This window comes from Erpetoichthys calabaricus, chromosome 17 (assembly GCF_900747795.2).
Source record: "Erpetoichthys calabaricus chromosome 17, fErpCal1.3, whole genome shotgun sequence".
In the NCBI taxonomy this organism is placed as follows: domain Eukaryota; kingdom Metazoa; phylum Chordata; class Cladistia; order Polypteriformes; family Polypteridae; genus Erpetoichthys; species Erpetoichthys calabaricus.
The window spans coordinates 81,422,455-81,437,727 of NC_041410.2; the positions used below are offsets into that span (position 1 = coordinate 81,422,455).

Consider the following 15,273-nt stretch of genomic DNA (forward strand, 5'->3'; position numbering starts at 1 on the left):
TGCAACAAGCACCCGCAGGTCAGGTGGAAGCCCCACACAGTAGTGTGTCACTAATCTCTGCAGCACTCTCTGGAGACACCCATAGAACCCAATAAGCTGCTCCACAAAACTAAAGTGCCAAGCAAGCCCTGCAGTGGTCCGTACATTCGCGTAGCCCAGGTATGCTGCCATCTAGTGTGTAGAGGGAGCAAACAGTCTAGGCATGTTGTATCCCCCTGTCCCTCCATTATACTGGCTTCCCGGCCAGGCAAGGATCTTTAGTCAAGCCTTGTGGGACGCCAGCTTATCCATTTCTGTGTTGGTATCTTCTGCCAGTCTCCTGGCTGAGGCAAGGAGCACCCTGCCTTTCTTCTTGCTTATTCACTACCTTGGCCTCCCAGCCAGGTAAGGAGCCTTAAACCACCCTGGCAAAGATGCCAACCCCTGCTTGCTGTCCATTATATCATATATCACATTATGGTATCAGACCAAGCAACCCCTTTACCTCTCTTTTCTCTCTTATAATCCTGGTCTCTCTTTATTGTGCAAGATGAGTATGTTTGTTCCATTCTCCTTGCAACCCTGAATTCAAAGGATGTCAGGCCATGAGGTGGCTTTAAAACCAATCAGTTTCACCAAAGCCTTAGAATTACCTCTGGGATCGGAGTGGCCCTCTATTTCAGCCAATAACACTAGGGAAGAACACAATGTAGATGCTCCTGGTGTAACAGACCCCCTGAACCTTCAGTTATCTTAACAAGGCTAAGCCACCAAGGTAATTGCCCTGCTGCCTAGATTGTATGAGGGACAACACCACTCCTTAGGTTCTGATCTGGGACTGTGTGTCTTCTAACATCTGGGAGGTGTTACCACCACTGACGTTCCCTCCTTGGCTTTGCACTCTTTCTTGGAAGAAAGTTGGACAATCTTGGCAACTCCTCTGCTCTCTATGATCCTGAGGTAGCATTGCATTGTTTCCTTCCAGTCTTCTTCTCTCTTTTATTTAGGCTGGCATCTCTGCCTGCTGCACTTTTGAGGTACTCCACACACTTGCAAGGCTTACAGTTCCCTAGCAGACCCAGTCCTAATCATTCCTAGGACCTCGTCTTTTGCCAGTGAGGCTCTCTTGTGTTCCTGGAGGCTGTCTGCAGAAAGCTCTTCAACCCTGTGAAAACCTGGTGGCGACCTTTCCATAGCAGTCTCATACTAGTCAGACACCACCTGACAGGCTGTAAAAAAAGAGTGCTGCTAGAGTAGAAACAGAAAACACTGCTACTTAGAGAATGCCCTGGTAATATAAAATAAGCCATTGACAAGCATTATGGACTAGTAGCTCAGAGAGATGTGCTATCATCAGTGTTGCTAGTTTACTCCTTGCCTCTACATTACTGTATAAAGTCACTTAGACTATAAAAAGGACATGCAGTGCATCCGGAAAGTATTCACAGCGCATCACTTTTTCCACATTTTGTTATGTTACAGCCTTATTCCAAAATGGATTAAATTCATTTTTTTTCCTCAGAATTCTACACACAACACCCCATAATGACAACGTGAAAAAAGTTTACTTGAGGTTTTTGCAAATTTATTAAAAATAAAAAAACTGAGAAATCCCATGTCCATAAGTATTCACAGCCTTTGCTCAATACTTTGTCGATGCACCTTTGGCAGCAATTACAGCCTCAAGTCTTTTTGAATATGATGCCACAAGCTTGGCACACCTATCCTTGGCCAGTTTCGCCCATTCCTCTTTGCAGCACCTCTCAAGCTCCATCAGGTTGGATGGGAAGCGTCGGTGCACAGCCATTTTAAGATCTCTCCAGAGATGTTCAATCAGATTCAAGTCTGGGCTCTGGCTGGGCCACTCAAGGACATTCACAGAGTTGTCCTGAAGCCACTCCTTTGATATCTTGGCTGTGTGCTTAGGGTCGTTGTCCTGCTGAAAGATGAACCGTCGCCCCAGTCTGAGGTCAAGAGCGCTCTGGAGCAGGTTTTCATCCAGTATGTCTCTGTACATTGCTGCAGTCATCTTTCCCTTTATCCTGACTAGTCTCCCAGTTCCTGCCGCTGAAAAACATCCCCACAGCATGATGCTGCCACCACCATGCTTCACTGTAGGGATGATGCCAGGTTTCCTCCAAACGTGACGCCTGGCATTCACACCAAAGAGTTCAATCTTTGTTTCATCAGACCAGAGAATTTTCTTTCTCATGGTCTGAGAGTCCTTCAGGTGCCTTTTGGCAAACTCCAGGTGGGCTGCCATGTGCCTTTTACTAAGGAGTGGCTTCCTTCTGGCCACTCTACCATTCAGGCCTGATTGGTGGATTGCTGCAGAGATGGTTGTCCTTCTGGAAGGTTCTCCTCTCTCCACAGAGGACCTCTGGAGCTCTGACAGAGTGACCATCGGGTTCTTGGTCACCTCCCTGACTAAGGCCCTTCTCCCCGGATCGCTCAGTTTAGATGGCCTGCCAGCTCTTGGAAGAGTCCTGGTGGTTTCGAACTTCTTCCACTTACAGATGATGGAGGCCACTGTGCTCATTGGGACCTTCAAAGCAGCAGACATTTTTTTGTAACCTTCCCCAGATTTGTGCCTCGAGACAATCCTGTCTCGGAGGTCTACAGACAATTCCTTTGACTTCATGCTTGGTTTGTGCTCTGACATGAACTGTCAACTGTGGGACCTTATATAGACAGGTGTCTGCCTTTCCAAATCATGTCCAGTCAACTGAATTTACCACAGGTGGACTCCAATGAAGCTGCAGAAACATCTCAAGGATGATCAGGGGAAACAGGATGCAGCTGAGCTCAATTTTGAGCTTCATGGCAAAGGCTGTGAATACTTATGTACATGTGCTTTCTCAATGTTTTTATTTTTAATAAATTTGCAAAAACCTCAAGTAAACTTTTTTCACGTTGTCATTATGGGGTGTTGTGTGTAGAATTCTGAGGAAAAAAATGAATTTAATCCATTTTGGAATAAGGCTGTAACATAACAAAATGTGGAAAAAGTGATGCGCTGTGAATACTTTCCGGATGCACTGTATTTAAATTCTGATATCATACCAAATGTAATGTCATATTAGAATTACTAGGAAGTGTTAAATGTGTCATATCGTAGCTACTAGTTTTGTCTCATACCCACAGAAGAAAACTTTATAGGTTAAAGTGAGAAGATGGCTGATGTTTTTTTGACAATCTGCACTAAACACACCCATGTGACCACTCAGTGTGTTTTTAGAACCTTATTGACGGCCTTCTGATTTTCACATTTCATTATTTGTAACCAGTGTGCCACATTTTATTCATTGCTCAAAGCCAAAGCAGTTCATGGACCGAACTTATCAGAAATGTCTCTTTGAAGCACTTAACCCATTGACTGACACTGTTAATGCCCATGATGGCTCACCATGTGCAGTGCAACGATGGGGGATTTCCACTTTCACATGAAATATAATCAGGGCACAGTGACTTCTTTGTCATTTTTCTTCATTTTTATGCTGAATTATGAACACTCGAATGAGGCACTTAGGTGTGTCAGGCATTTCCCTGTAATTCCACAGAAAGCAGGACTTCATTGATGTTTCTTTTTATTCTTTTTCAGCTTTTATTAAGTACAGAATACAGCTGGCAAATGAGATCAGATCAACTATGTTGGAGCTTAGAGGGGATATGAGACATCACATGACATGCGTGAGTGGTGAGTGTTCAGAGGATGCTCAGCATCTCATGTGAACACGACGATATTGTGGTAATTATAAAGAAAGGCATGCAAGTGATGAGGGAGCGGCTGGTTTTGCCTGCTCCATCATGTGTCCCCTTCTCAATGCACTCTTCACCCATGACTGTCAACCCATCCACCAATCAAACATTATTGTTAAATTTGCGGATGATACAACTGTCATTGGGCTTGTAACAGACAACAGTGAAGCTGCATATAGGGAAGAGGCTCAGAATCTGACAGAATGGTGCAACACCAACAACCTGGTCTTAAATACCAAAAAGACGAAAGAAGTTATTCTGGACTTTAGGACCACTAAAAAGACCAATCACAGACCGATAACAATCAATGCAGATGCTGTGGAGAGAGTTTCCAGATTTAAGTTTCTAGGAGTCACCATCTCAGAGGACCTGTCCTGGGCTGACAACAACTTGGCTATAATAGGCAAAGCACAACAATGCCTCTATTTTCTCAGGAAGCTAAGGAGAGTTGACCTCCCCCAGAATCTGCTGGTTAATTCTACAGATGCACTATAGAGAGTATCTTAACTAACTGCATGATGGCCTGCAGGTACAACAGCTGCACCAAGGCTGCTAAAGAAGCCCTGCAGCGGGTCGTAAAAACAGCAGAGGCCATTACTGGGACTGAACTGCCATCACTTGAACTCTTGTATAAGACTCGCTGTGTGAGAAGGGCCAGAAACATCCTCAAGGACAAAACTCATCCTGGAAATTCTTTGTTTGAGCTCCTCCCAGTGGCGTGGCGTAGTGGGGGTGGCAGGGGCGGCCCGCCCCAGGCGGCACTTTTAGGGGGCGGCAAAATTTCACAATAAATAATAATAATATCTTGTAAAAATTTGAACCATACCTAAATAAGGGGACGGCGGAATTTTCCTCTGCCCCGGGCGGCTGACACCCACGCTACGCTACTGGCTCCTCCCGTCAGGAAGACACTTTAGGTCAATCCGTGTACGCACAAACAGACTAAAAAATAGCTTTTTCCCATCTGTCATAAACTTTCTGAACTCTGAATCTCCTCAGTCTGAGATAATTTTTAATTGAACATGTGCAATAAGCTATATTGGTAATGTGCAATATACTAATGTAATACAATATATAATATGTAATGTACTATTCATTAACAATTTACGCTGCTGTACTTTGAGCAATAATAATTTGCTCTGGTTACTTGATCACTTAACACTGTATATGACATATTTGGAATTATTTGACTTTTCTTTAAATGCACCTTGGGGCTGTCACAAAAAGTAATTTACTGCCAGTACTAGCAGACTGATCCATTTTATTTAAAGAAGGATTAGGAAATGAACATAAGTCTTTAAATGTATTAGAGTTGGAACTAAGAAATCAAAAACTCTGTTTGCAAAACCAAAGCACTAAACCAAACTCAGTTTTATACAAAGAGTATAACAACAACAATTTATTTTTGTATCGCCAGAAATCACACTGAGAATGCCTCAATGGGCATTAACAGACCCTGTTGTTTGACGCCCCGAAAGCCACGACTCTCTACGAAGAGAAGGAAAAACTCCCCCAAAAATGGAAGAAATCTTGGGAAAGGCAATTCAGGGAGAGATCCCCTTCCATATAGGTTGAGCATGCAATGAATATCAAAAAATAGGGTACAGTATATACAACACACAAAAAAGAATTCAAGTAATAAGAAAACAATGCAAAGTACTTTCTTTTTGTACATCGCTACTCACCAAGAGCAAGCACAGAGTGGTGCAACAACTCTCAAGGCAAAATGCAAGAATAGATTATGCCAATCATTGAATACAGAACAATCACATATAAGGATACAGATTTGTGTCACAATCCACATGCAGGAGCAAGTGTGCAGCTAGTAGTAGGGACCAACTGGAACTGTAGATGACCACAGAAACCTAAATGAGATGTCAAGGTGTTGTTATAACAATCCTTGATAGTTCTTGGTCAAGGTGCAAAAAATATATAATGAACAAAAATTAAAGAAGAGACCCAAAAACACTAAACCTGTGTCTCAGAATAAAAATAAATCCAAAATGCAAACAAAAATTCAGGTGCAAAAATCTGGCAAAGCAGTAAGGGCTACCTCTCTTGTAAACCCCAAGGGTACTAATAACAGTCCAGGCTCTGGTACGGCCTACAAACAAAAAATAAAGCTCTTCTATCAACAAAGAAAAAAATCAGGAACTCACCCTGGCTTATAGGAGGTATATATTCCTGCTAGCAGCCAATCACTGAGCCACACAGCTACTCTTTTCCCTGTACTTTCAGTCTCTTGCCAAACACTCATCCACCATATCGAAGTGCAGTCAATTGACCCCATTAAGTAGCGGAGAGCTTCCCAATTTCACAATAGAGCAACACTAATGACTGTTTCATTTAAAACAAGACATAACATTAATGGAAAAGAAACATTTAAATCAACTAGTCTACCATAAAACCATAAATAAACTTACAAATTACAAATTGTTATCACTATTTAATTTAATATTGTTCTTTATCAGTATGCTGCTGCTGGAGTATGTGAATGTCCCCTTGGGATTAATAAAGTATCTATCTATCTATCTATCTATCTATCTATCTATCTATCTATCTATCTATCTATCTATCTATCTATCTATCTATCTATCTATCTATCTATCTATCTTAGTGCTGGCTTTGTGCAGACAGTGAAATAATGAATACTCTAAACTCAAATTTTTCTGAGGTCTTCACATGTGAAGAAATGGATAACCTCCCAGCGACTTCTAAGGAGTGTGAGTGATTTGGAAATTGTAGAGGGAGAAGTGCTGCTCAGATTAAATAGGCTGAAATTAAACAAATCAAATCACTAGGACCGGATATTTGTCCTTAAGTTCTTAAGGAGGTTAGTGAGTACATATATAAACCCTTGACACATTTTCAGGAAGTACCTATGCAGGGATGTTGGGTAGCAGAGCAGAGAAAGGTTTTGAGGAAGATCTGGAAGATAGGTGGAGAAAGAAGGTCAGTAGAAGAAGGATGGAGTAAAGTTGAATCCAGAGCTATGAAGCCTAAAAGTAACAAAATATTGGCATAACATCTAGTAATGAAGAAGAAGATTACGATTTTCTTGCAAAAAGACAAGAAGAATTGAAGGCATTACTTAAATTGATTTGGAGCAACCCCCTGCTATAAATCTAATTAAAATGACTAGAGAACTGAAGTCAGCAATAGGTGATGTAGATAATGCCAGAATTTTAAGAGGAGGAAATGTGTTAGTGGTTTGTAAGGTTATGAAACAATGTGAGAAATCATTGCATATGAAAATACTGTTGGGTAAATAAAATTGAGCCATTATTGCCACATGAAAATACAGGAATAATAATAATGCATTTTATTTATAGGGCACTTTACATTAGCAGTAATTCTCAAAGTGCAACATAAAAAGTTTAAACAAAGGCAAAGCAAGATAAAAACAGAGATAAAACAACAATAATTATAGCATTCTTGTTAATATGCTTTCCTAAGTAGAAAAGTCTTTAGCTGTTTTTTAAAACAGCCCACAATCTGCTGTGTTCTTAGGCTCTCTGGTATGACATTCCAGCGCTGTGGAGCAGCAGCTGCAAAGGCTCGGTCACCCATTGTATGAAGTTTGGTCACAGAGGGGCGAAGGCGGTAGGTATTTGCAAAACTGAGGTTTCTTGCAGTGGATTGAATTGCAGTGAATTACAGGTGTAATAACTGGTGTTGTGTTGAACAAATTAAAGCTTATTTAATAGGACTTAAATTAAAGGAGGTTAAGAGGTTACAAGTCTTTAGAGATGGGGTAAGAGTAAATAGTTTATCAATACTGATTTACTTTGATGAAGTAAAACTCCCTGATAGAGCTGGATTTGTTAGTTATCCAGTGCGAGAATATCTACCTCTTCCAATAAGATGTGTTATAAATACCAAAAATTTGGTCACATGGCGGCAAAATGTCGAGGAAAAGAAAGATGTGGGAAATGTGAAGAGTGTAAGGAAGGTAAGACATTTAAATGTAATTGTGGTAGAGAACATAGTGCAGCATGTAGAGGATTTGAAGCATTTAGGAAAGCACAAGAGGTTCAAGAAGTTAAAATAAAATTAGGTGTATCGTATTCAGAGGCATTACAAACAGGCATTACAAACAGTTAAATACAATAATACTGTTGAGAGAGGAGAAATAAATAAAGAACAGAATACTGAATTAGGGAAAGGGTGTCAATGTCAATGTTCTCCAAAAATGGATATTCTAAGAGTGGATGAAATGAGCTTTGTGATGTTTATAATAGATGAAGTTAACTGTATGGCACAAACACTACGTACTAAAAAATTAAAATAATAGTGAAAGCTGGAGAAAAATATCTGGGATTACTATGTATCACATGGGAAACAGTAAATGAAACCTCGATGGGAGGAGCATCAACAGTCCAAAATTGATAAGTTACCTAAGAGATTAGAATTTTGCAATGGAACGCAAGAAATTTGATTGCAAATGGCCAAGATTTTAAGTAGTATGTATCAGATACAGGAAACATGGCTATTGTCACATTTAAATTTTCAGACTCCTGGCGATATTACTATAAAGTGAGATAGATTAACGGGGAAAGGGAGTGGCGTTGCCAGTTTTGATAGAAAAGGCGTAGAGTATAGGGTTGTGAATGTAGATTAAAGAGCTGACGCACTACTCGTTGAAGTCTTTGATAAGAAAGGGGGAGTTAAGGTAGTAATCTTTTATAAACCTTGTGAACATTCTGGTTGATTTTGCGACTTCTCTCATCACGCTAAGAACCGTAGTTTGCTTACAGGAGAGATTAATTTGCGTTAATCCGAGGCAGACGCTGTGGGCCAAGGGGTGGGTGATGTCAGGAGTGGGGAGCCGGGCGGGGCCCTCCTCACTCACATGCCAGCCTCCGTTCGAATCAGTCTTCCTCTGGCCACGTTTTTGACCTTACCTTGCCTCTGCTTAGCTAATAATACCTGTTTGTTTTTAGATTTTTAAAGTTTGTCATGTTTACTATTACTGTCTGTCTGGCCCAGAAGTGCAAGACTACAGCATGAAGCTCAAAGAAAGCAACTCTGCTGCCAAAGTGAAACTGCCAAGAAGAGAAACTCGCTTAGCCACTAGTACACAAGCAAGGCAAGCATATCGGCAAAACGAAAGCTCCGAGTAGAGAAAAACTCGGTTAGCCGCTAGTAGACAATGGAGGCAAGCACGTTGGCAAAACAAAACTGCCAAGGAAAGAGAACCTCGCTTAGCAGCTAATGCACAACTGATGCGATTGATTGATTGATTGATTGATTGAAGTGTCAGAATCCATAGTTTCTAGGAGCCCGGGCTTTTTACAGCACAGGCTTACACAGCTAGCTGTGTATAAAAGGGCCCAGGCAGTTGTAAGAAAGGCGGTGAAACAGGCTAAAAAGACTTACTGGAGGTCTTTCTGTGAAAGTATTGTGAAAGTGACTTCAGTTATAGATATCTGTAGAATGATTTTAAAAAATGGCAGGGTTTAATAAGGATAAGAGACTTCTACCATTAGATGAGGAGGGTAATGAATGATGGTAACAGAAGTGGAGAAGGCCGAATTGTTAGCTAAAACTTTTATTAAAGATCATAATGAAGACAATTTGACTTAACAAAGGAATAGCAGTAGAGTGTTGTACCATGTTAGCCATAGATTGATACAGGAGAAAGTAGGGTGAAATGACACCTTTTATTGGCTAACTAAATAGATTACAAATGCAAGCTTTTGAGGCCGCTAAGGCCCCTTCATCATTCTTTGTTACACCTTGCCTGATGAAAGGGCCTTAGCTTCCTTGAAAGCTTGCCAATAAATAAAACATCGCTAAAGATGTCATGACACATGCCCGCAGAAAAACCACAAATCTGACAACCAGACGTTGCAATATGGAACCATAAATTGGCGGCACCTGCAATAGATACAAAATGGTAACACGGTAAAATGTAAATATAAGAAAAATAATTTATACATAATTCCACAAATCAAAAATCAACACAATATCAACCCATAATAGTTCTCTACAATTCAAAGACTCCAAAACTCTGAAAGGAAATTCTAGAAAAAATTATTCACAGAGAAATAAATTTTGAAAAGAGTCATTAACATAACAGATGATTGTATAGTCAATCAGCCTGAGTGATCAGCTCTGGATGGAGTGCAGAGTTGCACATTTTAGATTTTCTAGGTGAGTTCTGGAAACGCTGGAGTTACAGAGCTTGTGGAAAGTTTAAAGACTTGGACCGCTGGTTCTCTGCTAGATGAGGTTGGTATCACAGCTGCCTGTCTGACCTTGTTTTTAGTTAGAGAGAGACAGAAATCATGCGCTTATTTTGATTTTAGGGCCCTTGAAAATGTATTGTACTGAAACCCTGGATTTTGCAATGAAAACTTCAATAATGCGTGGGTTCCCTCCGGGTGCTCCGGTTTCCTCCCACAGTCCAAAGACATGCAGGTTAGGTGCATAGGCGATTCTAAATTGTCCCTAGTGTGTGCTTGGTGTGTGTGTGGGTGTGTGTGTGTGTGTGTGTGCACACCCTGCAGTGGGCTGGCGCCCTGCCCGAGGTTTGTTTCCTGCCTTGCGCCCTGTGTTGGCTGGGATTGGCTCCAGCAGACCCCGTGACCGTGTAGTTAGGATATAGCGGGTTGGATAATGGATGGATGGAATTTGAATAATTGAATTTTTAAAGGAACAATTTTGCCAGTTGTTTTAACTCAATATTTATTATTCAAATAATTGCACTTTGAAATGTTTTTAAAATTTGAAATTAACTTTGTCATAATAAAATGTTTTTTATAGATTAACTTTGGCACAATGAAAGAATATATACTGTATATCTACTTGCATGTCTGGTCTCAGGCTCATTTACTGTTCCCCTGGTGCACACTCCTGTTAGTAGACCTTCGCGGAATTTGTAAACCCCAGGTGAAGCCACAGATGGTAATTTTCTAATGTTCTCTCATTACTTTTGGCACTATTCTGAAAAATACACTACATTTACGTGCATGTAAAGCACCTTATGTTGGTAATACTTGAGAAAGGCAGTATATAAAATAAAGCATTGTACGTGAACAGATCATTGGCTCATTCAAAGATTGGTTGTAAGTAAGATGATCAGTAAATACAAACAGATGCTACAATGCACTGCAAGAGTTCTCTCAATGCAGACAATCTATTCATTCAGTGTCAGGTAACATGGGTTGCTGAAATAAGAAATCAGTTTACTGCCAATTACGCTTATTTAGGGTCTCTAAAGAGGCTGACAACCAAAGCTGATAGCAACAGGGGACCATAAAAAGGATAGCTGTCATTTACATGTCTTCCAGACAGATACCACCAGACTGTCATGTTGGGCATTGCTGAAGTTAGTAATGTATTTTATACTGAAATATGCATCTTTCTTTACCCACTTTAACTGGTGTCACTGGAAAGCAGAGCCAATCATGATAATAGGAACCAACCCAGAGCAGTGTGCCAGGTCATTTCTGGGCACATTCACAAAACTGGTGGACTGATTTAAAGTTTCCAGCTCTCCTACCCTGTATGTAGGAGGAAAACTGGAGGAACTAAGCAAAAAGCCACAGAGACACAAAACGTTTGAACAACCTACCTGGGCTAGGAGTCGAACCCAGTCTGGTGGAGCTGTGAGGCACCATCCCACCCAACATTGAAATATTTTATTCTTGTTGTTTAAGCTGGCAAAGCTTTGTACCTTACTGTAGGTGATGGCATCAATAACCCCATTAATGTCTTCAAGCGTGTTTATCTCTTCTTCTTTGGCACTTAGTGGACGAGAATATGGAAGGGCATCAACTCCAAAGACATAATGGACCTCATAGACAACAAACAGGTCTTTCTATAAGAACAGTAAAAGAAACGTTATTTGCTTATTAGACATTAAAAATACTTATTTGGCTGACGCCTTTATCCAAGGTGACTTACAACATTTATAATACAAGTGGTGACATTTCTTTTGGCAGTCCAATTGGAGCACAGGCAGGTCAAGTGACTTGCTCGTGGTCACACAGTGTCGGTATTGGGATTTGAACCCCCAACCTCAAGGTTTGAAGTCCAGCACCTTAACCACTACACCATACTGCCTTCCAAAAGAAAAGACCAAAAGTAAAGAATACTCGGCGTCATGATGGTGTGCTGAAATGAATTACCTGTTGGTATATTTTTGTGGTGACCCAAAATGGGAGGGACTGCTTCTCCTGTGTCTCTCTGTGTGGTAATGGAGTTGTTCAGTGTGGTCAATGTTTATCCGAGGAGGGCTATGTTGGTTCTTATGATCAGCAATGGATGAGGTTTAACTTTGCATTATTTATTTATATGAGTGTAGCTAAGCTGACTTATCACAGTGAAGCATCTAAGCTAGAACTATTTCTTACACCATTCCCTTGTTAGCTAAGCTAACCAGCAATAGATATGTAAAATAATAAGACGCTGTTTTCTCACAATACTTGAGTTGTTGATTCTAATGAATTGTGATATGGAGATATGAGCTCTTGTTTGCCTCTTCAACTAAGCTGACATAATGTTATGCCTTAACTGGGGCTCTCTTGTTACCCCTTATACTGAACTTTAGCTAACTTGGCCAATCTGAGAGAGAGTTAAATAGGTTTGGTTTCATCTCCTATTCCCTGTTGTTCTCTAGTAAAGATGGCTGGTCAATAACATTTTATAAGTCATATCTAATGAAACAAAACATAAAAAACACAAAATCAGAGTTAAGATGGTTGGTATCTGACCAATGAGCAGATATCCTGCTATGTCTGTCGTTTATTCTCAGCAATATGTTCTCTATTGAACTCTCCAGGTTAAGTGAATATTAATATAAAGACATGCACATCTTACTCCTGATGAGATAGTTTAGATTTGGTAGATCCCAGTTCAGATTCAGTCTTGTGCACAAATACCACAGAGTAGTAATGAGGACAGTCCACATGGAAGACCTTAATTTTGAGTTTATTTTAAGACTAAATAAACATTTACACAAAACATTTAATTGAGATCAAGTCTCATTACAAAACTCACAATGCTCCAGGATGGTTCAACAAAGTCAACTCCAAGATACTGCACATAGGTTGCAAAGCCTTCATTGAGCCACAGGTCATTCCACCATTTCATAGTAACCAGATTGCCAAACCACTTGAAAAACAACAACGTTTGAGAAAGGTTATTAAAATGGAAAGGGACAATAATAATGTTGAACAGTAAGTCTAGAATAAGGTTCAAAGAATAATCACCATGTGCATGGCCAGGGCCTCACAGCTTTGTGTAATAAAAAGTACAAATGTTTCTTTTACAATACCCAGAGGATTCCACAAAATCAATAACTACCACCCAACTTGTTGATATTATTGGAACCTAATCACCCAATTTACACACAGAAGATAAATTAGAAAGTAATGGCTAAAACTGAAGAAGACAAAGAAGAAGAAGAAGAAACTCAAGGGATGACAGGCCCTTCCCTCTTCCATTTCTGTTAGTTGGGGTGCTTAAGCAGTGTCAACGATACTGAGGAAATTACACATTTGAAAGACAACTTAAAGGCATTAACACAACTCAATCCCAGAACAGGAAGACTGGAAGGACAACATTCCCTCTTTTTTATCTACTTTTATATTTAAAGCTGAATGTGTGTTTGTTTGTCCAGTTACCAAATCCACCAAATTTTATCCAGACTCCCCAGGTTTCATTCCAAACTTTGCCTGCTCCTTTTTTTTTTTTTTTTTTTTTTTGTAGTGTGATATATGGCTAGCAGTTTATCCCGGCCAATACCCCCACGCCACTAGATGGAGTCCTCCCTGCAACATGGAGGTGCCCCGAATTCCAGCAGGGCACCATGGACAATGGAGTTTTATTGCACAGCCCTGCTGGATACCATGGGGGTCGCCAGGGGACACTGCAGGGAGGCACAATGGTTTCTATTATAGCCCAGAAGTACTCCCTAGTCACGGAGAGGGAAGAAAGGAAGTGCTTCCGGGCTGAAGAAAAGGAGAGTTTTCCATCTGACCCGGAAGTGCTATGAAATCACATGGACTGAGGGACAGAAGCACTTCTGGGTCAAGGAATATAAAAGGACTATGGGAAACCCCAGCAGACTGAGCCGAGTTGGGAGGGTGTAGAACAGAGCTGCTGGGAGTGGAGGATTGATTAGTGTATTGATTATTGATTTATTGTGTATAGTGGAGGTGGAGGTGCTTTGTGCACACTTTTGTTATAATAAATTCATCATTGAGAATTTTACCTGGTGTCAGAACGTGTTGTCTGTGGGTTCAGGGGTCACAGGGACCCATATTTCCCACAGTAGTTACTCGTTTTTGAACTTTTTTTAAACTATTAATGTTAAGATCAGATGTGATCTTGCATCAGGTTTGTCATTATAAATATATAAATTTATTTTAAATTTATGATATGCTGCTGTCATCACAAACTCAACCGTTGGCTCGTCTCTATTGCATTTTGGACATGGTGTGAACTTGAGAGAAGTAAGAGGTTGCGGAAGGAAGGATCTAATGGCTGTCTTACATTCTGCAGCATCCAAAACTGTAAGCGAGTCTGTTAAGTGGAGTACATTAAATATTGCCATAGTCAGCTGGTAGCACTGTAATCACTAGCACCTGAGGAGCTCTGTTACACCTTAACAGAGGAGCGGCTTGTCCGAAGAAGGCCCAGGGCGGGCATAAAACAAAGATGGGATAGTATTCAGAATCTGGTCTGCCACCAATAAAGATGAATGGTCGATTGCTTTTGAACAAGATGGATAAACCTCTCATGAAAATTATGGTGTATTCAGATACTGTGGCATTTTAGGTAGTGCAGAAAACTGGTTTAAACGTACTATTCCAGACAGCTATTCCAGACAGTATTTTAATGCTGGTGGATTTGACCTAATTCAATCAGAAGAAGAAGCAAAAAGGCAAGAGGGAGAATGTGGAGATAAATTACATCACCCTGATTCATTTTTATATTTATATTGCAAATTGGGACTCACTAACAGAAATGTTACCAACACTCTAATGTTGAATTATTTTGAATATATGATTACTTCATCAACGAGACTTTGGAAAGAGCAATTACAAACCTCCATCAATATGTGTCGTAGTGGACAAGTTGGACCTGCTTTATGTCAATGTTGAATGACTTTAAATGTAACCCTGTAGCACCACTGGGAAGATCTGATCACAGTTGGATCTATTCAACTCCTTCCTACAAGCCTTTTATTGGATGGCAACAGATCTCTTATTATTATCCAAGCCAGACATTCTTGTGTGTATTTTGGTTGGTGATCGTTATAATATTTTTATCTATCTATCTTAGTGCCTTTCCTTACTATCTATTATAAGAACAGGAGGACACAAAAAGAAGGGTTGGGGCACCTGTGGTCAAACTCTGTATAAGTGAAATTCAAAAAATAGAGAAAACGAGATTAAGAGCATTAACAAAATGTCTTTTCAGACAGCACTCTGGTTCTGACTGATTCGAAGATGGCAGAGCTTCTGGTTATGTGTATGCCCACCAGGAAGAGGCAGGTCCACGCAGATGGACACAGAAAGTGAT

General features: G+C 40.4%; 1 protein-coding gene across 1 annotated transcript in view; it reads right to left on the bottom strand.

The window, feature by feature from the left end:
* LOC114667806 (aminopeptidase N-like) overlaps nucleotides 1-15,273 on the bottom strand; it is a 95,064-nt gene that overhangs the window by 50,418 nt on the left and 29,373 nt on the right. The window contains exons 6-7 of the mRNA XM_028823279.2: nucleotides 12,745-12,858; nucleotides 11,420-11,563 (exon numbers count right to left, since the gene is read on the bottom strand). Coding sequence (XP_028679112.2) covers nucleotides 11,420-11,563; nucleotides 12,745-12,858 — 258 coding nt within the window. The remainder of the gene's footprint in view (nucleotides 1-11,419; nucleotides 11,564-12,744; nucleotides 12,859-15,273) is intronic.